Here is a 22,749-nt window from a genome sequence, read left to right on the forward strand (position 1 = left end):
AACATTTTATTGGAGGAATTTGAACACACATACATATAACCCTAAGTATACAATGTAAGGAAGCAAACATGCCATTCCGGTACACTTAGTATGTGAGAACCATGACTTTCTCATTCCTTATCTAGAGCTCTTAGCTTCCAACTTCCTTTTAATTAAGAGTTTCCACATCTTATGAAAAGTATAATATACTATGTTTATCAGTTCAAAAACACATGATGAGGAAATGCTTAATGCTTATCAGATGTGGCTTTCATAGGAACACGTTAAAAAACTTCTTTCAAAATACCCAACAGAACACTCATAACTTTCACCAATTTGATTCCTACATACTAACATTAGAGCTGAGAAGCGACACAGTCTTTAATCCACACACTAAGTTCTGGTCCAGGCAGGGTTACACCCTGTCTCCAAGAAAACCACACCAAAACAACTATTCTACCTAATTAAAATCTATCAACATGCTGTATGTAAAGCAAAAAGGCAAAATGAAGAGTTGATTTCATTTTTTAAAAAAGATTTATTATTATACATAAGTACACGGTCACTGTCTTCAGACGCACCAGATAGGGAATAAAGATCTCATTACGGATGGTTGTGAGCCACCATGTGGTTGCTGGGATTTGAACTCAGCAGTCAGTGCTCTTAACCGCTGAGCCATCTCTCCAGCCCCAGTTGATTTCATTTTTACCACCAGTTTAAAGTAAAATTTTAGAAACTACCGAATTTCCAAATCCACTATTGTAAAGAAACTATTTAACTCAAAAACTTAAGAATCTTAGGGGGTGGGGGGACGGCTTTGGTTCAGAATATTCCTACAGTGACTTTAACAGAAAGTGCATAAGCTTACCTGACACTGTATTTAACCCACTCCCACCGTTCCTCCCAGCTGAGGTAGATGCACAGTTTGTACAGGAAAGCTTGGGTCTCTTTGAGTCATGATCCCGCTGCTGGGTCTGTGCTCGTGCCCGTGCTCCCTGAGGTATCTCAGACTCACTGTACCAGGCAGGCTGACATGGTGATGCACACGCTGATGCTGATGCAGACTGCATAAAAAGTTAAACGAAGGAACTGCTGTAAATTCTTAGAAATTACAAGAAAATAGTAACATGCAAACAATCAAGCTGAAGGCTGTTGGTGATGCAGCTTCCTAAATGGCAGGTGAGAGGGCCGTGCTGGGGATGAACCCAGGCTCTCGGCACCCAGGTACTCACTATCACTGAGAGGAATCTTGAGACAGACCGATTAGTCACCTAACATTACAGCAGGATATTACCAGCTATATTCTTACTTTACCCGCTGCCATGTGCATACACAAAGTCAAATGAGTATTCTGTATTCTGATTGGAAGAAAGAGGATACCATCCACTTCGGTATTAAATTAAAAATAGTTTAATATTTGTTTCTAAATGCAGCTTTTGAATTTTACAAAGTATTTTATACAAGACTATAATCTCTTATCCATAACTGTGAAGTCTCCAAAGTCTGAAAATCATTAGCTATTTATTTTGTTTCTATTTTAACTATTTAAGATTGTAGGATGCCTCAGGTGCAGCTACTTAAAAAAAAATCTAATAAATGTACCCACAGTTTTTTTTAAATTTGACCATATATATATATACATATATATATATATTCAAGTTAAAATACTACCTGATAGTCAGAATCCAGTCTAAAGGAAGAGTCTCTAGAATGATATGAATCATTTAAACTGGTTCCTCTGTTTCCAGACACCATCCTAGTGCTTAAAGAGCCAGAGGGTTGAACAGAAATTCTTCTTGGAATCCTGGAAGGTTTAGACTCCATTCTTAAGGTTTCCTGTGAAATGCAAATTTGTATTAATTTTATCTGAGAAGACATGCAAGTACCCCTCTCTCCTTTCCCCCTACATGCAGCAACAATTTATTCTGAAAAGGTTCATTTAGTTTAAGACACAAATTAGGTCTCATTAATGCAAAAGTAGCCATTCAAGAACTGTCCCAGCAAGTCTGTGAGCAGCTCTTTCCAGAATGCAGACCTATTTGTGGAGGGAGGGTACTCTCAGAGCTCCTACAGAGAAGCAGAGATGGGAGGAAGAGATAAGAACTACCAATTCACTGAGAAGTTCTATCAGCCAACTTGGAGTATACAATTTATTGGGGAAATAAGATGAATACTTGCCTCAACTAGGAGGGAGGAGAGAACTGACTCCAGAAAACCGCCCTCTGTGCATGCATGTACAAAATTAAAAGGATCAAATAGTCAACTTTGTGCAACACTACTAGACTATGAAACTCTTACCACTTTCTCCTTAAAGGCTAAAGATTTAGTAGCATCCAACCAAGACTACTGCTCACTGAGCAACATGGAAACATGTTCACACAGATCTGTCTTCCAATGCCTGAACTTTTTTCTTTCCTCACATACATTTGTAGTCCTTGACTCTCATGCCATCCTTCTTTCTTTTAATAAATATATCCTCACACCCCTTTGGATACACTTCTCACATGGTTTTATTAAGTAAGACATCACACTACTTTAGACTGTTATTTTTATTTCCCTTCTTCAACAATGCATTTCTTTAAGTCAGGATCACTTAAACACCTCTAAATCACTGCCTAGAATATGTAAATGTCCTGGCAGAAATGCAGACCCTTGTGATCCTCCTCCTGGCTCTCAGAGATCCCAGCACCCACATCAGATGGCTCTAAGTCCAGCTCCAGGGTAAGCTATCCATCCCCCTTCTTCAGGCCTCCAAGGGCAACTGCACACACAGGCTCTGACCCTAACAACGTGGGAAATTGTACTTAAAACATACAAATAGAAAATCCTAACAAAATAAACATGAATCTGAGTGTGACACATGCCTATGCCTGTATCCTAGCATTCCAGAGCCTGATAGGAGAGGCAAGCCTCAACTATACAGGGAAAGCAAGCCTCCATAACAGTGTTTTCCTCTCATTTACCACTGACATGATCTCTAAATTATAACACACATAAACACAATAGCTGGTATTTACCAAATATCATATTGGGGGGGTAAGGAATTACTAATTATTCATTATTATCACATACACACACACACATACATGCATACACATATTTATTATTACTAATTATTATTATTATTTATTATCATCTCCAAAACAACACTGTGAGATTCACTCTATTACCTGGACTTTGTAAGAAAACTTGCTTTAAATTACTGGAAAGTATTATTTTAAGTGAAATGATTTGTAAAATACATAAACCAGAAATGGAACTGGCTACATGGTGACTTAAAGAAGTGGCTCACTTGGTACTTTTTGTGCGAGCATGAAAACCTAAGTTCAGTCTCCAGCACTCACAAAAAAGAAAGGGTTTGGGGGACACACCTATAATCCCAGCCTTAGGAAGGCAGACACAAAGAAACCTTAGAATATGCTGGTGGGAATCTGTACGCTCCAGATGCAACAAGTAAGGCAAAGTCCAATGCTGGGAAGAAACCTCTGGTCACACACACACACACTCACACACAGACACATACACACACACACACATACACACATACATGCATACACATACACACATGCACACACACATACACGCATACACATACACACATGCACACATACACATGCACACATACACACACATACATACACACACATACCTACACACACATAGACACACGAGCACATACACACACACATATACACACACATGCACACACACACACACACTCACATATACACACACGTACACAAACCAATGTTTTTTTTTCTTTTTCATCATCATCATCCTCTAAGGGCTCAAAATAAGATGAGTAAGAATATGCAACAAAGATTCTAAGAGTTGTAACAATTCTAAATGCAATATATGTAAAAGTGAGAAACAATGAAAGGGACCAAGCATAAAAACTGAAACCAAACCAAAGAAAACATTACTCTTAGCTTTGCTGTGAGAAAATAAAACAACAGAAGGCACTGACAAGAAGCAACTGCAGAGAGGAGGGAGACTATTCCCTCACAGTTTAAGGGATACAGTCTACCGTAGCAGCAGCAGGAGCTAAACCAGCTAGCTGGTCACCAACATTAGTGACGTTAACCTGGCAAAGCACAGCACTCAAGCCAAGTGACTCACTGCCTCCAGCAAGGCCCCAGTTCCCAGAGGACCCACCTTTCAACACAGTTCCAGGTGGGAACTAACTGTTCTAATGCAACTACAACAAATATCTAACATCATATATCTACATATCAACATCATATACCGTGGCACTAATTCCAGCTCCTAGTTACTAAACTCAAAATAAAAGACCTGACCAGAACAGAAGTGCTTTCCTGCTTTGCTTACACTGTTCTAAAGCCAGGACTGAAGTCGCTGCCTTGTTCTACGGGAAGTTAGCTCTGTGCAGTACACACTCTTCACTGTCAGGGGGGGAAAGGCTCTCACGATGCTGACCATTCCCAAGTTCACTTACCTCATCCTCCTTTCCCACCTCTAATATACATTTTAAGAGTTATTTTTGTGGGCCAGATGGCTTAGTGAGTAAAGATGCCTAACCTGACAACCTGGGTCTGATCTCTCAGACTCATATGGTAGAGAGACCTGTCTCTCTCAAGTTGCCCTGACCTCCATATATGTATGCACTCACACATGTATAAAAAAATAGATTAATTTAAAATATTTTTTACAAAGGCAACTGTGATTATCTGGGATTGGAGGTATGCTTCTACTTGAGTGACTGCTATTATTTAGTCATGATAGTATTAAGACCATACTGAATTTTACTATGAGATGGAAGAATTTAAAGAAAAAAGACAATGATAAAAAAAAATTGCATGAAAAACATCCTGAATTAGTTCTGTAAACAAATCTTGTAAGAATATGAAGGTAAACAAATCTTGGGTGGGGCGCGGGGGGAAACAATATTGAAATGACTGATTTCCTTCTAAGTAAGATAGACGCACATACTTCATTTACCTATAAAAGTCTAAATCTGCAAACTCCTAATTTAGGATTATCATGCCAAGATAAGTTTGTCTGAAGACAAGCAACACACCTTATAACTCTGGCTGTCCTAAAACTCATTCTGTAGACCAGCCTGGCCTCAAACTCAAGAGACTGTGCGCGAGTGCTGGGATTAAGTGCTAACGCCCACCCCCAGCCCCGGGATACTTAAGTGCGCACACTTTAAACTGCAGCTGTTGGGTAGTAAAGGCAACAGTGATCTAACTCAGAAACCTTCCCACCACCTGTTTTTTGTCATTTACATGCTTATTTGCTAAGTCCATACAAAACTGTTCATTACAAAGTAAAATTTTGCATTGTAAATTTAAAGACATATATCTGGAGAAAAAATATTCATGATCACTGATATTTGTAAGTTTATCAACGAGTCTTCAGCACTAAGAAGCACAGCTTTTAACAAGCAGATGTGTTACTTTTTCAAGGTAGTTACAAAACTATGAAATAGAGGACTATTATCTGGGATAAGGATTTTGAACTGGAAGACAACATTCATTAAAAGATACAAGTCTGCCGGGCAGTGGTGGCGCACGCCTTTAATCCCAGCACTTGGGAGGCCGAGGCAGAGGCAGGCGGATTTCTGAGTTCGAGGCCAGCCTGGTCTACAAAGTGAGTTCCAGGACAGCCAGGGCTACACAGAGAAACCCTGTCTCGAGGGAAAAAAAAAAAAAAAAGAAGATACAAGTCTACAACTCGTTTTTTAAAAGCACAATGCTTAATTCTGCCTTCTATAATTAATCATAATGTGAATAGTCACATAATGTGACTGTATTCATACCTAGTTCTTATAGAAAGTACCTTAGTAGGATATCTGTTCAAAACAAACCTCCTGAGACAAGGCAGAGGAGGCAGTGTCCTTTGAGAGATATAATTTGATACTGTATGAAACTATTTTTGGCAATGCTGCTACATAAACTGATTGAATTTTGACAATGTAGGTATTATGTGAAAACTTATATAATTTGGTTGCATAAGTTGTAGGTCAAAAGCACAAAAAATACTAATAAAATAAAATAAAATAAAATGTGGTCCTTGAAAAATGTCTACCCAACAAAGATCTAGAAAGAATTTTTTAAAAATCCATTTACTTAATAGATCTTTATGGAATGTTTACTATGTGATGAGCGTATAACTTTCCAAAAAGGGAATGGTAAGTTGAGCAGTACATTAAGGAGCTGTAGTCTAGTGAAGAACAAACTATGTAAGTGTTACACTCTGTAAGAGAAGAAGCATAATCAAGAATAACATCAGAACACACTACTAGTGACTCTCATGTGACTTTCAGTACACTGAACTGATGGTTCTCTGAGGCTCACAAAAGCTCTAGCCATGCAAAGTCTACCAGAAGTCAGTACTCATGTCTCTCAAAAACAAGTAAGCACTGACAGGCACTAAGGGACCACAATTTCATCACTATAAACTGTTCTGAATGCAGAAAAGATCACAATGAGCCACAAAGCCATTACAGTCTTACTAAGGGTCTGAGGCTGTTACTTTATTGAACTCTCAACTCCCTAGAGCAAGACTCTGGGGAAAGACTGTAAGTACTATTTGATTACTATTTACAGTGTCATCTATCTTTACTGTATCACCTTAAAGCATCTTTTCTTTCAGATTTTTAAAATTTATTTTAGGCCAGGTATGGTGGTGTACACCTTTAATTCTAGCATTTGAGAGGCAGAGACAGGAGGATCTCTGGGAGTTTGAGGCAGCCTGGTCTACACAATAAGTTTCCAGACAGCCAGAGCTACATGACACCCTATCTCAAAAACTAGAAATAACTAGCTAAAGAAAATTTTACTTATCCTGAGGTATAAAGCCATTTTAATAGGGACTGATAAATGCACCAAGGGTTCTGTATACAATTCCCATGTTGATATATTCTGACAAATCAGTAGCTATCAGTGCTTGTTTCGGCTACTAAAAAGATTAATTCCTATTACTATAGATAAGTCCTGAGAATCATAGGAAGCCCATCAGAGCCCTCTACAATTAATTCATGACTTTAGTGGTCTGTAATATACTACCCAAAGGGTCTTTACACACTTACATGCACACATTCATCAACAAGGTTAAATACATTCACATCTAGTCTATGGAAATAATCTTGAAGTCTTCTTTTAGCCATGTAAAGGCCTAAAATCTGTCATCATCAGATAGGATTACTTGAAAATTAAATCTCCATCTGATAGTTGTTACCTACCAAGTTGCCTGTTAAATATGTCTGGTTAACAACACAGTATAGGCCTAATGTAAACCATTAGAAGTTTGGGAGATGATTTTTAACTTTAGCATTAATCACAAAGAGCCTACCTGCACTTAAGAGAATTTTAAGAACCCTACGAAACTTCCACACATGGTGGAAATAAGCTGTTAAGGCAGGCTAAAAAAATCTGAGTTTCTGCAAAGATCCTGTATTGATATTAGGTAGAAAGGTTTGTAGACAGCGGGGAGGGTATAAAACCCACTCAGCTAACACCTTCTACCAATATAAGGCAGAGCTCAGCTGGCACAAGTGACAGAGGCTTACAGAAAATCTGATTGCACTCTAGACCCCAGAATAGACAGAAGACAGGAAGGAAGGCAGAAGAAACACTAAGAAATCCTCACCTCTCAAAAACAATCAGGCATAGAGAGCACGCCTGAGATGGGACAAGTACCAGTAAGATGGAAAACACTTCCCTAAATATGATTTTGCTCCAATTAGTTAAATGCAAAAGCAGTCTACTGTGGAAAAAGCCTGAGACCCCTCTGTAGTATAATCTGTGTGGTATAGGACCTTAAAACAACATCGAGGTTGGGGCCAACAGGAAGGCACATGCCTCCAAGCCTACAACCTGAATTTGAACCTCTGGACCTACACATTCCAAGGAAGAGAAGCCATTCCCACAAGCTATGCTGACCTTCACATGCAGTCTGCCACTCACCTGCACCACACACACAAAATAAAATGTAAACAAAAATCCCTAAGGTCAGCACTATACAGCTGAGACAAAAGCACACAGCCCTCTAGCCTGACACTCACTAAAGACAAAGCAGTGGTAGGCAGTCTCCTGCTGGAGGAGTTTCTAGGCAAATAGAAGCTACCCATTACAACGCTACCCATTACATTTATACCCTGACAGAAATAGAGCACACAGATACAAACTAGGATAATTAAGATCACACCTACTTAGAAGGCTGAAGATGATTACAAAACCCTCCAAATGTGGGCCAACTAGAAGACTGTTCAATCCCCAGAATCCACACGTTGGAAAGAACAGGCTCCCACAGGTGGTCCTCTATTATGTACACACAATAAAAGTTTTAAAAAGAAAACTAACCTTAAAGTGTTATGGAAACATTGGTTTCCAAAAAAAGATGAAGACAACTTCACAGAAATATTTGAAATGACCTTTTGACAACTTAAGGTAGAAAAAATCCACAAAGATACTAAAGCATGTTTAAGAATAGAAGCCAGAAAATGTTACAAAGAGTGCAATTCAATGCACAGAAGAGGAGCCAGGCAGAGTTCTCATCTTAACTGCAGAGAGCAGATCTCTGCAGATTATAAAAGCACTGTGTACTCTGCTCAGGCGTGTGCACTTAGGAGTCTCAACTTCCAAGCTGTTCTAGAACTTTCAGAGATAAAATAACTGGTATGCCAACAAAACTTTTATCTGTTTAGCATTAACAAATTCACTTATATAACCCCTACACTTTTTGTGATGCTAAAAGGTACTTAAAAGTGAGTTTCACTGCTTTGTGCCCAACCCCCCCTTTACAGGAAGTCAATGCTACAAATATTTAGAAGCTACTCCAGATTTTCAAACAAGCTCAGTTAACAAACAGAAGTGCCCTGCCCCCCAAGCTAGCTAGGCAACCAATCAAGATACGGGAAGAGAATCTGGCTCCAAAACAGTATTGAGGCAGAGGCAGGTGGATTTCTGAGTTCGAGGCCAAAGTAAGTTCCAGGATGGCAAGGGCTACACAGAGAAATGACCTAAAAACTAGAGGGAGAGGAACGTGAACTACTCAGTAATGCTAATAAACTAATGAGTCTTAATGATTTATTTCCCTTTTACTCCAGGAAATTGAGCAAGGAGTAAGATGGTTTTAAAGAATGGAGGCAGATGCTCAGCAGTTAAAAGAGAGCTTCCCAGAGGGCTGGAGAGATGGCTCAGCAGTTAAGAGCACCAACTGTTCTTCCAGAGGTCCTAAGTTCAACTCCCAGCAAGCGCATACTATCCTATCCCATCGCTTTCCACCCGTTAGCACTACTCTTCCAATTTAACAGTAAACTCTGGAGCATTGAATAATAACGCACACCTACAATCCCAGCACTCAGGTGTAATGCAGGAAGATCATGAGTGCATGGGTAACATGGTAAGACCTTCTCTCAAAAACCAAAAACCAGGAGACAGGGAGATGATGGGCCAGCAGTTAAGAGGACTTGCTGCTTCAAGACTGGAATTCAGAAACTCACACCAATGGAAGGTGGCTCACAAATGCCCTAACTCCAGTTCCAAGAAGAAACCTGACCCTCTCCCCTCTGGTATCTAGATATAGACAGACAGACAGACAGACACACACACACACACACAATGATTTAAAAAAAAAAAAGAGGTAATAGAAAACAGGTGAAGAAAGAGTTTTGTTACCTGTTACCTGCTTATGGGAACCATTTTGTTTGAACCCTACCACAAGCTGCCTGTCAGTGTAAAACTTGGATTTTCACTTACCCAAATTTGGAAAGCTGTGAATTTACAAAGCAGAGAAGTACCAGCACAACTCAGAAGAAGTTGTTTTTCTTCTTTTTTTTTCAGTATTGGGAGTTTTAACTTGGAAACTCACAATGTTAAGCAAGCACTGTACCACTGAGATACAACCTGAACAATTTATTTGAGTCAAGCATAAGTGGCTTGTGCCCTAACACCAGCACTCAGGAGGCTAGTTCAAGGTTAAAGTGGTCCATGTAGTTAGCTTAACGCCAGCCAGAGCTGTACAGTGAGACCCTATCTCAAAAACAAATACAACCAAACTACTGTGTTGGGACAGGTCTCACTAGGTTGGCCCAGAATGGCCCTGCAGCTGTCCTCCTTTCTTTCTACCTCAGCCTCAAGCTGGACTGAAACGCTGGGTCACACTAAGCCTGACCCTAAGCTGTGATTGATTCTGCTTCCTCCTCTATCACTCTGCAGGTCACTGTGTCCTACTGATGTCCTAACAGTTTCACTCGGGTATGTCAAGTCAGACAGTAACATAGTAGACATAACCCATAATCCTAGGCCAACAAAAAGACCCAGTCCATCCATATCAGCTGAGGTTGTCTCCTACACCTAAGCCTTTCCCTGTATTCTAATGCACTTAGTAATAAAAACTTAATTCATTTACTACTTTCCTTCCAAACCAAGACACTCAAGTTTTGCAGGAAATAAACTGACCACTACCTAATTTTTAGCACACACCAAATTCAAATATTTTGTAGAAAAATGGTAGAATGTAGGAAGCTTTGAAATCTCTGTGTGGTGTAAGTCTGTATTTAATCTCGAATGCCTAAGTTTTTCACCTACAAAATGGTGATAATGCTTTCAAAAGTGTATTGTAAGATTAGCTGACACAGCACATATTGAACAAATACTAGTTTTTAATGAAACAATACTAAGAGAGCTAGTAATTTCACATAAATAGCTCAAAAAGTATACTGGCTTTTTTTCTTTTTTTAACTTGGTGTATATGAGTACATTGTCACTGTCTTCAGACACACCAGAAGGCACCAGATTCCCTTACAGTGCTTGTAAGCCACCATGTGGTTGCTGGAAATTGAACTCAGGACCTCTGGAAGAACAGCCAGCATTCTTAAACTGCTGAGCCATCTCTTCAGCCCAGCTTATTATTTGATATTTGCCTTTATCATATACTAAAAGACTTTAAGAATCACTCAGGGCTATATACAATTCATTCTCTGCAAAGATACTTTTACAAATTTAGTTACTGTAATATCTCTGGTAGAGGACTGGGTTTGGTTCACAGCACCTACATGGCAGCTCAGTCATTCTTACTCCAGGTCCAAGGGATGTGATGCATCCTTTTGACCTTGCTGGACTCCTACACACATGGTGCACACATACAGAGCCAAACACGTAAAATAAATGAATACCTCTTACAAAGGGGGTGGGGTCGGGGGTAGGGCTATAGCTCAGTTGGCAGAATACTTATCTAGTGTGCAGAAATACATGAAATGTGCAGCTGAAAATCCTAGCTTATACTCTCAGCACCTAGAAGAGGCATGTGTATTAAAAAGTCAAGGTATTTCTCACTTGCGTAAGGCCAGCCTGGGCTAGAGACTCTTGTGTTAAAAAATAAATGAAGGGGAAATTGCCCAACATGTAAACATTTTCTGCTCAAGAAAGAAGACCTGAGTTTGGATCTGCAGCACCCACATAAAAAAGCAAATTATGGTAACACACATCTGAGCTGTGAAACTAAGACAAGAAGATGCCAAGGGCTAGCCTAGCTCACCAATCTATCCCATGACCAGTGAGTTCCAGGTTCATTTAGAAACTGTAAAGACTTTATCTCAAAAAACAAGGTGGAAGGTGGTAGAGACAGTCAAGATACCAGACACTGACCTCTGGCTTCCACACACAAGCACATGGGCTTGAGGACCCCCACACACAAAACATACATAGCTGTTTATAACCTTGGCTTCTACAAAGTAAATACCAAATGATGCTGTGCTTATAAAGACTAAGATGACGTCACATTCACAAAATAGAGTTTAGATCACCTGATCTGTGTGACTTAAATTTCCTATTAAATTCTTATACATACAAAAAAGAAAGAAAAAGTAACTTCCACATACCAATCAACAATGTAAACAAATTCTCATTACTCAGTCAGATGTATCTACTTACCACTTCCTGTATTAATTATTTTAAAGCAACTGCAATGATGGCATTGTAAAGAATGTACATTCTTAAAATGACCTAAATCTGTGGCAAACCAGAAGCTACAGCTATGCCTTTCTCCCATACCTTAGTCTGAATGTGTCTTTGCAATGCCATGATGATGGTCTAGATAGAACACAGCCAACTTTCCCTTTTCTTGTCTCCCCCTTAGGTGTAAATGTGCACTGTAAATGATACTGTACGATTTGAAAATGTCCTAAGAGGTCTTATAGCTTCCATTTTCATTCTTCAAATGCTACTCTGAAACATCATACCATAAGAGATCACATGGACTATCAAGATCCAAATGTCAACCAACACCACTATGAGGCAGGAAAGCTAAATGTGGCCAAATGAGGGAAGAAATTTGAGACACAAACTTCTGGGGTCTTTTAGAAAAATCTCTTTGAATACTTAGCTATCACATACTTACAGTATTCCAAATATTTTATGGTATTTTAAAACTAATTTTGGAATATGAAAACTTAGCATCATCATTGGAAAATATAAATGATCTTGTCTATCAGTTCTACAGCACTTAACCTTTTGAATTGAATTTGCTATTTGGGTGACACAATTCGATCTTCATTCAGCAACTGCAAACCAATTGAGTTCTTCATGCCAACTGAGAAATACGTGATTACTAGCTTTTACAAGCTGAGCCTCTCTACAGCTGCTGGCAAAAATGAGCACAGGGGAGCAGGTGATTTTAAAACTTGCCGTTCAAACTTATCTCGTCTAACCAGTAGTCAGAGGAAATATACTTGAGAACAGGTAAAACCAGCTTTGGCCACATTAAGTTCATGTTAGTGTAGAAAATTAAAAATCACAAACATCAAATCTCAGTCTACTGTCAAATTATAAAGCAATTTTACCATTTATACTCAGTTCTTTTGGATTCAATCTCAGCAACTTTACTAATAATTTTTGTAAAAACAAAACAAAAAATAGATAACTGGATTAACTCCAACAGAATTCTCCTTTCGTGATCTAAGAACTTTAGTAGGAACTTGTTCCTTTTTAGGTTGTGATCTAATTTGGCCCAGTGCTGATCTACAGTCTACCAGCTCATGACTTAATTTGTTGCTTAAAGGTATATACAAGCTTTATATATAAAGCTTGATGCAAGCTTATACACTCTACTTAAGTATTCCCAGGTATTTTACAGACACACAGAAGAATGTGTCAACAAAGATAAAGATAGTTTTACTTGGGTACAACAGCTCTTTGGCACAGGGCACTAAACTTTCTAATTTATTACTCCAAGTCTTCGCTGCTAAGCTCTAACTTTCCTTCATTACCTTTCCACCACAGGAAGCCCTGTCACCTCCCAAAACAGCACATCATCACAGCAGGTCCTAGCCAAGCACTCTACAGTTGTCCGTACAGTATTTACAGTAAGGAAGGCAGTAAGGCGCATGTTTACGCGTTGGTCTGATGACTAAACTGTGAGTTGTTGGAAGATGTTGCGTCAAGCTCATTCCTGCAAAGGGAAGTTCTAACCTGGTAACCAAACAACGCTTATACTACTTGATAAATTTTCCACTCGACCATTACTTTCCTAAAATATATTAAAACGTGGATATAACATGACAGGTGTGTGAGATGGATATGGAATAACATTTGACTGCATAAAGGCTACAGATGGCTTACATTCAAGTTCATTATCCAAAACCTTCATGTAGAACACAGAAAAATCTGTGAAGTTATATGAGAAAACCACCTTCCTTATTCAAGACACCTGACCTGGGTTGAGGTGTCTTGAACATAGCTCAGAGAGCAAACGCTCAGCATGCCCTGAGACCCTACACTGCGGAAGACAATCTGACCCATCATGTAACTGAAAATGAGGTACTAGGGGACACTGAATTGCCTTATATACATATATGAAACTGTCAAATAATGAAAAAAAAAATCTACGGGTATGAGAGACGGGGGGGGGGGGGGGGTGTGTGCGGGATGGAGGTGGATGGTATACCAAACATCTAGGGCAAAACTAGAACTGTGTGGTGGTGTTGGATCTGGTGGCACAGCCCAGCAATCCCGGAGCTCAGAAGGCTTAGGCAAGAGTATCTTACGTTAGAGGTGGGTCTGGATAACATCATGAGTTCAGTGCCAGCGGGAAACACAAGGTAAGAGCCCTCTAATCAACCTATAAAAACATGAAGCTATAGGGACACAACTCACAAAGTCCAAGTTTCGTTCTGACCAGAATGCTTGATAAAACTGGTGGTAAATTCCTTCTGTTTGGAGTCATTAAAAATCCACAGTATAAGTATTATGCCCTGTAGTGTGCCTGATGACTGCTTCACACACTATCTCCTTAAAAAGGGCATCCCAGGAGTCGGGGGTGGAGGGGACTCATCTCAACTAGGAGATCTGAAGAGGTAAAATAACTATGGCCATGGCGATGCCAGAGTTTCTGGTTCCATTGCGACTGCCTCAGCACAACTGCTGCTACACACACACACACACACACACACACACACACACACACACGAGCTCCTCAAAAGGAAATACTGACCCCATTTCGGGTTATCTTGTGAGACTACTATTGTTTAATTTGTCAATCAGGACAGTATCTCCGTACTCACCCCTACGTTCTGGATACGAACGGGGGGGGGGGGTTGGGGGGGGGTAGAAGGGACTTAAGAAATAAGGACACTTAAGACAATTAAAAAAAAAAAAAAAACACAAAAACTACAGAATGGCGTGTGACCCGGACCCGCTCTTCAAACTGTTTCCACACTGGTCGTGACGTCGTATTTATGACCCACACGGATTCCCACCCCCATATACCACCACGTACTTTTGTGGGGGGTGGGGAAGGAGGATGTTCACTGGAGTGGTTTCGGGGTGGATGTGTGTGTGTGTGTGCGCGCTCTTCACTACGCAGTTTCTCCAAGGTGAGGGTGCATTTTACTACTCACACCTTGCGTGTCTAGAGTCGGCCCCTTACACCCGTGTCTCGCCCCGGGTCAGGAGAGTCAGCCTTCCTGCCTCACATGCCCGTGTCACGCCACTGCCGGTGCGGGGCCACCGAGAGGCCTACCGACCTCCACCTACTCCGAGGGGACTGGGGGAAACCGACCGAAATCTCGGGTGGGACGACCCCGCACCACGGCCGCCCGGCGCCGCAGGTCGCCGCGGGTCCCCAAGGGACGCGCACCACCCGCCCGCCCTGCCCCCGGGGTCCCGGGTGGGGGTGGGGGTGGCTCGCACTCCAGCGCTCCCCTCCCCTCCCCCCCCCGCCGCCGCTGCCGCCGTCGCTCTTTACCCTCTTCCACCGAGCACTCCGCCGCAGGGAGTGTCGCGCTCGCCGCAGCCACACCGCCGCCGCCTTCCTCGCTGGGCTCGGCTCGGCTCTCCGGCTACCGGCAGAGAAGTCGGCGACGAAGCACAATGGCGGCCGCCCCTCCGGATGCGCCGCAGAAGTGGCCGCCGCCGTTGGCAGCCCCGCCCTTCCTCCTCCCCCGCCCCCTGCGCGCTCGCTCGCCCGCTTCTCGCGAGAGCCGCGCGGCGGCGGCGGCGGCGGCGCTGGCGGCGCTGCGGGGGAGCCGGGAGCTGCGGGCGGGCTAGACGTGCCCCGCCGCGGGGTGGTGCTCTGACTGCGGCAGCCGTTGAGGGCCGCCTCGGGGGAAGCTGCGAGGCGCCACGGTAAGCGGCCGCAGACGGTCGGCGACGTGCGGGCGTGCAGGCGTGCGGGCGCCCGGCGCGGCGCGGGAGTCCGGGCGGGCGGGCCGGTCGCCGCCCGGAGTGCGAGGGGCTTCGGCGCCCGCCTGGCTCCCGCGCCCGCCGCGGGCCCCTGGCAGGCCCGCCGATCCGGGTCCCGCCCGGCTGGTTGCGGGGGTGGATTTTGTTTTCTCTGCGCTCGGCAAGTGGCGCAGGGACTGTTTACGGAATGGAGTCCGACGCTGCCTTTCCCCCATCTCCCCTCGAGCCTCCCTGGCGCGTCCTCCCTGCCCAACCTTGTAGGATTTGACAGCTCTCCCTCCACCTACTACAGCCTTCCGATTGACTCCTACACCCTGCTGCTGGCAGTTTCCCTGGAGTAAATAAGTTGTAGCGACGGGGTATTTGGACGATCACTTCCGAATCTTTAAAAAAAAAAAAAAAAAATCGGGCTTTTTAAGCTCTGAGAGCGCTGCTACAGGTTTTGCAGCAGACATTCACTTATTTAGAAAGAGCGAGGGAATCTGTGACGTAGTCTGAGGAATACGAGAAGAAACTTTCAGAAACCACGGTGAATGTGGTTAAACTAAGATGTAAATGAGGACTAAGAAATGCAAGAGAGTATGGGAAAAGCCACAAATTATGTGGCGTTTCAATGATGGACCAAAACGCAAGTTATTTAACGGTAAGTTCTTACTGAAACTTGGAAGCACAGGGAGGGCACTTGGGTTTTTAAGTGACTTATTTGATTTAAGGGTGTTTGTTTCAAAGAATAACTCGGATCTACATAATTCCACTAAGTGACTAAGTGAAATGCCATATATATATATATATATATATATATGTATATATACGTATGTGTGTGTATATATATATACATATGTGTGTATATATATATATATATGGCATTTCATATATATATATATATATATATGGCACACACATATGTATATATAATTCCATCTGATCAATGTGGAATAGCAGTCAGTAATCATCTCTCATTTTTCTTCACACATCACTATAATAAATTTCGTACAAACTTAAGGGTTTGGGTTTTTTTTTTTTAATTTTGTTAAAGTTGACACCCAGGTGTCATCCTTTTAGGACATGTAGTAGACAAAGTGTCTGGTAAAGGATAAAATTAAGTACACATTACTTTTGAGGAGATTTAATTTGTCCTTTTAAGAGAAATAATTGTTCTATTCTGTTTGGCCGTGTAACACCCTTAAGAGTCAGAATTCATGGGTTCATATCTCAGCACTTTGTCTGATTACCTTTGTCTTCAGCAGTTCTTTAATGTTGCTAAGAATTCCTTAACCCAGGCTTCTTCCTGTGGGTTAGGGAACCCTAACCCGCCATGCTCCCCAAACTTCATGGTGGTGTTGAAAGGATTAAATGAGGGGATCTGTCAGTTCTTAGAACATAGCAAGCATTCCATAATTGTTAACAGTTACGTTATGTGTCTAAGCCACCACTCGGCCTTTCTGGAACTTAACCTTGTGGAGACTCCTTGAACATCTCTCCCAGTTTATTTTGTGTTAAGAGGATCGACTGCACCATTTTCCTGAGCTATAGTAGACAAACGTGGTAGTGGGAACTTCTCTACAGAACCCCTGACTCTGACAAGGACAGTGCAGGTGTTGGCCGATTATGGTTTCGTCTCCTCTCAGTGCTGAGGATTCTATGAGAGGTGAGTGTGGTGCCAGCTTCCTCTGTGTGTGTGTGTGTGTGTGTGTGTGTGTGTGTGTGTACGTGGAGGGGTGCTGGCCACTAGAGCCTGTGTGAAGGTCAGGGGGCAGCTTGTGGGAATGGGTTCTCTCCTGCTATGGATTCCTGGGACTCAGACTCGGGCCAGCAGGCTTTGCAGCGGGCTCCTTTAGGTGTTGAGCCACCTCACGGGCTCTGGATTCTAATTCTTAGTTAGTGCTAGGTAATAGCTACAAAACAGGGGCATGTGCTTATCCTTTGAGAACAGTTAGGGGAGTGTGTAAGAGAGAGAGAGACAGAGAGAGACAGAGGGAGAGAGAGAGAGGCAGCATTCTCTCTCTCTCTCTCAGCCCTTTGATGATCTGTCCTTACAGCCATGGCTCCTTTCTGAATTCAAGGGTCTCTGTTGACCTCTCGCCAACACCGTTTCATTAGTTTCCACTTCTTTACTCCCTTCCCTAAGACACTGTCTTAGTGGCCTTTATTCTCTTCATCCCTCTGCCTTGTGAACTTGTCTGTCATCTGTCCGCGGTCCTCCTGCCCTGATTCTTGGGTTTAAGCACTGTGGTTACTATTGTTTAATCTGCCTGATTACTTAGAGTTCTCATTCAGATACTACATTTCAAGCTACCTGTCTGCTCTTTCCACCTTTGTACCATATAACCTCCTTAGGGGCTTCTCTATGCATTCTTTACTATTGTGAAGATAGGGTGATGTTAGCTTTTTGCAAATTGATCATTTTCAATTATAGGTTATCTTAATCTTCTGACAAACAGGTTTCTCCACGCTGAGACAAGTATTTACAGAACCTTTTTGGGATACCAATTTCTTCTAAGATGAAAATCTTATTAATCCCTAGGCTAGAGAAGTGAATCTGGGGTCATCAACTAACTTGATAATCTACTATTTAAATTTATAGGTAGCGCCTGGCATGGTGGCGCACACCTGTATTCCCAGCACTCGAACTCAGGAGGCGGAGGCAGGAGGATCACAAGTTCAAGGCCAGCCTGGGCTACAGAGTTCCAAGCCAGCCTGGGCTATGAGACTCTGACTCAAATAAACAAAAACTAATAAAAATAAACATATAGGTAGGTCCCATTTTTCTAGATTAAGAGTCCCTATTTGTAATAAATGTTACATGAAAGTCCTGTGCTGTACATTTTTGATAAAAAGAATTCCTTTTGTGCCAAAAATTGTAACCCTTGTATTTAATGGTCTCATATATTTTTAATTTTCCTCAACAATTTTTGTTGAAAAAGTGCAAAATTTAATAAATGAATATCGAAAAACATTCCTTTAATTGACTTCTGCTTTTTTTGGCAGCAAAAAATTTGCTCTCCAAAGGTAACCTTGAAAGTATAAGAGCATGTGAAATGAAACCAGCCTGCACCCTGAGAAACTGCTCCCACACTGCACCTTCACCTAGGTCTCATTTCAGAGACTGCAGTCACTCACAGCTCTTCCAGACGCTGGCCTAGCCAAGATGACTTCCAATCCGAGGGGCACAGCTTCCTTTTACACTGCTTAAAACCTAGGGTGTGGGGCTGGAGAGATGGCTCAGAGGGTAAGAGCGCTTGGGGCTCCCAGCATCCAGTGTCTCACAAGTGCCTGTACCTCCAGCTGCAAAGCAGCTGATTCCCTTTTCAAGCCTTCGAGGGCACTGCATTCATTTGCACAAGCCCTCATACTGATACACACATACACATCTAATTAAAAGTTAAATCTTAAAAAATTAAAATGTGTTTAGTGAAAGCATCCATCTCTTATTATTGACACAACTCGGGTGTGGAGAGCTTGGGCTGAATCTTCCCCACCAGCTGTTACTGTAAATACTTTGAATGAGGCAGTCATGCCCATTAGTTTACGTATTGTCTAGGTATTAGTCAAGGTTCTCCAGAGAAGCACGGGCAGTCGTATACCACACATTATCTGTCACTTAACAGGAGATTTACTTTAAGGGTTGGTTAATACCATTGTGGTGGGTGGCTGACAAGTTTGAAATTTATAAGGCAGGCTGGCACGTAGATTCAGGAGTCTTTGGCAGTCTTGAGGGAGAATTTCCTCTTTCCTGGGAAACCTCAGTCCTTTTGAGGCTGATTGGATGAGGCTCATCTACATCATTGAGAGTAATCGCCTTCATGTACAGTTAGCAGGCTGTAGATGTGATCCACAAACACAAACCTCCTGCACAGCATCTACCAGATAAGGGTTGATTGCAGAACTGGGTACCGAAGTCTTAAATCAACACTGTAAATTTAGCATCACGTGTGTATGATTATTTTCTTCCTACAGAATCAGAACTGAGTACCTGAGACAATACTCACTGTCTGGTCCTGTATTCATAATTTTTCTTGTTGTGGGGACAAAATACCTGACAGAAGTAACTTCTGGAAAGAAGACCTGTGCTAGCTGACTAGTTTTATGTCAGTTTGGCAGAAGCTGGGGTTATTTTAGAAGAGGGAACTTCAATTGATAAAGTGCCCCGGTCAGATAGGCCTGTGGACAAACCTGTGGTACATTTTCTTGATCAATGATTGACATAGCAAGGCCCAGCTCAGTGTAAGTGGTGCCACCCTTGGACTGGTGTCCTGGGTAAGAAAGCAGGAGGAGCAAGCGAGTAAGCAGTGTTCTTCGGTGACCTCTGCATCAGTTTCAGCCTCCAACCATGGCTTCTCAGTGATGGATTGTAATGTGGAACCGTAAGTGAAAATTCTTTCCCAAGTTTCTTTGGTCATAGTGTTTTGCCATAGCAGTGGAAGCCCTAAGACTCGGGTACTTACCATGGCAGGGAAGAGATGGTGTCAGGGTAGTGAGGAGGCTGGGCACAGTGCTTGTGCAGTTAGGAAGCAGAAAGAAACAGAACGGTGCTCTGCTCAATCCCTTTTCATTTAGTCAGGGCCCCAGCCTATACAATGATGACGGCTTCACTCCGGATGGGTCCTCAACCTCAGGGAGACCTATCAGGGAATGCCTTTTAGCTATGCCCAGAAGACTGGCTGTCTCCGAGGTCATTCAAAAGACCACCAAGCTAACACTGAAGATTAACCATCACAGGTTCTTTACAGAAAATTTGCAAACTTCTAGAGGGAACCACAAAACCAGATTAAATAGCCACTGCTCCTATAATATAGTCTAGACAAGCACATACATAACACATAACACACTTCATTGTGATAATAAGAACCACGTGTGGCCTCCGTTGCCTGTTTATAGTTCAAGAGGCTAGAAGCAGAAGCAACTACGGATGGAGATTCTGTGGATAATCCCTCCGAGAAGTTTGGTTGCATCCCCTTCTTAAGTTTTTACTTGAGTTCTATGTAAACGTGTATGTACGGTGATTAGCTTTAATTATCAACTCCATACAGGCTAGAATCACCTGGGAGCGACATGTCAGGGGTTGTGTAGATTCGGTAGCCCTGTGAAGAACTTTATTAACTGAGTTCATTGGCATGGGAAACCCCACCCTAAATGTGGGCAACAGCATTTCCTGGGTGGAGCTCTGGGTTGACTGGAAAGAGAGTTGGACGAGCAGTAGCATGTGTCTGTTGATCTTTGCTGTGTGCTCTTGACTGTGGATGTCATGGGACCACTTCTGTCCAGCTCCCACCACTGGGACTTCCCTACCAGATGGAATGTACCTTGTAACTGTGAGCCAGAAGAGCCCTTTTTCTATTGAGTTGTGTTTGCTACAGTATTTTGTCATGGTAATAGAAAAATAAACTAAGACATTCATGCATATTTGTATATAGATATGTTGTAAAGAATATATAGTAATTATGTTTCACATCCTAGCTATTTTAATATAGGCTTGGGGAGTGTCTCTCTTTCTTCTTCTCCTGCCTCTACCACCAGCACGCTCTGCAGTCACACTGAGAAACTACTGTGTGTCCTTCCTCTGTTCTCTGTGCGTGGCCATGCAGTCATAAAAGAGGCAATGAAGGCAGGGTTTTAGCAGGATAAAATTTAACCTTGGATCTTAAGGAACTGGGGGGTTGTTTCCTGGGAGAATATTGCCTAGCATACGAAAGGCACTAAGGTCAGCTGAAGGACCATAAGTTAATAAATACATAGTTCAATTAGTAGATCATGTTTAACTATTAAAACTAAATAACATGTAGAAATTTAATATAAATTTTACTTAGACATCTTTAAAATAATCTAGAATATTCTATTGTGTGAGATTGAGAAAATGCTCATCCTGTCTATTAGTATAAAAAATCCTATAGTAGAAATTTCTCTCTTTTTAAAAATTTCCTACATATACATTTAGAATGACATCAGACTGTTATTGTTTCTTCAACAATTCAGTATGGTTTAATTTATTTTTATTTTATGTGCATTGGTGTTTTGCCTGCATATGTGTCTGTGTGAGGGTGTCGGATCTGCTAGAACAGAAGTTACAGACTGTTGTATGTAACTGGACTTCAGCTACTTTGTGAGTTCTTCCACCCTCTTAATTCCCAAATACTAGAAGAGAGAGAGAAAAAAAAAATAGAGGGGGAAAAGAGATGTTATCATTAGACTACTTCCTGCTGATAAGGGGCATCCTGCTCGTTGGGGCAAATTTGAGCTTCTTCATCAGGATACCTAATTTCTTCTTGTTGTTTCTTCTTTGCACACAACAACCAACCACCAACCCCCCCCTGGGGGCTCTGGCGTGTACATACCCTCTGAAAGGTCCCCAGAATTCCAGCTGTCACACAACCACAGAAACTATCTGCAGCTGGCAAAACCACAGCCCTGCTAGTGCACGGGTCAGCTGCTGTGGACAGGCTGGAGCAGCCCTGTACCCCATGCCTGGGATTAAAATGAAAACATAGTCTTATAGTAGTTCTCTGCTTTTCAAAGAAACCAGAACTCCACAGTGGTCACTACAGTTGTGAGCTGCCTACAGTTGTGGGTGCTGAGGATTGAACCTGGGTCCTCTAGATGAGCTGTCTATGCCTTTGACAGTTGAGCCATCTCTGCAGCCCTGCAGCTTCTCCTTTACCGTTGTTTATAAGTTGCACCTCCACTGTTAGCGAAGTACCATAACCTAAATGCAGCAAAAATGTGTGCGTGGAAACGTTTTTTAAAAAAAATTTTTTTTTCGAGACAGGGTTTGTGTTTCCCTGTGTTTATTTGTGTGTGAATGGGTGCTACCGGGTTACTGTGGGTGTACACGAGCTCAGAAGACAACTTGCAGAAGTGGGGTCTCTCCTTCAGTGTAGATACTGAGGATTGAACTTTGAGCATCAGGCTTGGCCGCACAAACCGTTGCCTGCCTGGGCACCTTACCAGCCTATGTGTGCTGAACTGTAATGGCCAATTCAACCATATTAAAAACTGGAGGCTTTGGAAAGTAATTAAATCATAAGAGCAAAGCTCCCATAGCCCTGATAAAACACTTGAGGCCTGGACATAAGGTTGAATAGTCCTGTAGTCCCAGACTGGGGAACTGGGGCAAAATAAAATAAAA

The 22,749-nt window shown here is 42.1% G+C and overlaps 2 protein-coding genes across 2 annotated transcripts in view; one reads left to right on the forward strand and one right to left on the reverse strand.

Annotated features, from left to right (window-relative positions):
- The window catches only part of Marchf7 (membrane associated ring-CH-type finger 7), a 33,796-nt gene extending 18,380 nt beyond the window's left edge, over window positions 1-15,416 (reverse strand). Inside the window, 3 exon segments of the mRNA XM_085834885.1 lie at window positions 848-1,043; window positions 1,651-1,815; window positions 15,190-15,416. Coding sequence (XP_085691011.1) covers window positions 848-1,043; window positions 1,651-1,803 — 349 coding nt within the window. The 5' untranslated portion in view covers window positions 1,804-1,815; window positions 15,190-15,416.
- Window positions 15,417-15,453: 37 nt separating this feature from the next.
- The window catches only part of Baz2b (bromodomain adjacent to zinc finger domain 2B), a 390,581-nt gene continuing 383,285 nt past the window's right edge, over window positions 15,454-22,749 (forward strand). Inside the window, exon 1 of the mRNA XM_085834857.1 lies at window positions 15,454-15,569. The gene's annotated coding sequence lies outside the window, so the exon portion shown is untranslated. The remainder of the gene's footprint in view (window positions 15,570-22,749) is intronic.

Source organism: Mus caroli, unplaced genomic scaffold (genome assembly GCF_978045245.1).
Source record: "Mus caroli unplaced genomic scaffold, Mus_caroli_1 scaffold_2, whole genome shotgun sequence".
In the NCBI taxonomy this organism is placed as follows: domain Eukaryota; kingdom Metazoa; phylum Chordata; class Mammalia; order Rodentia; family Muridae; genus Mus; species Mus caroli.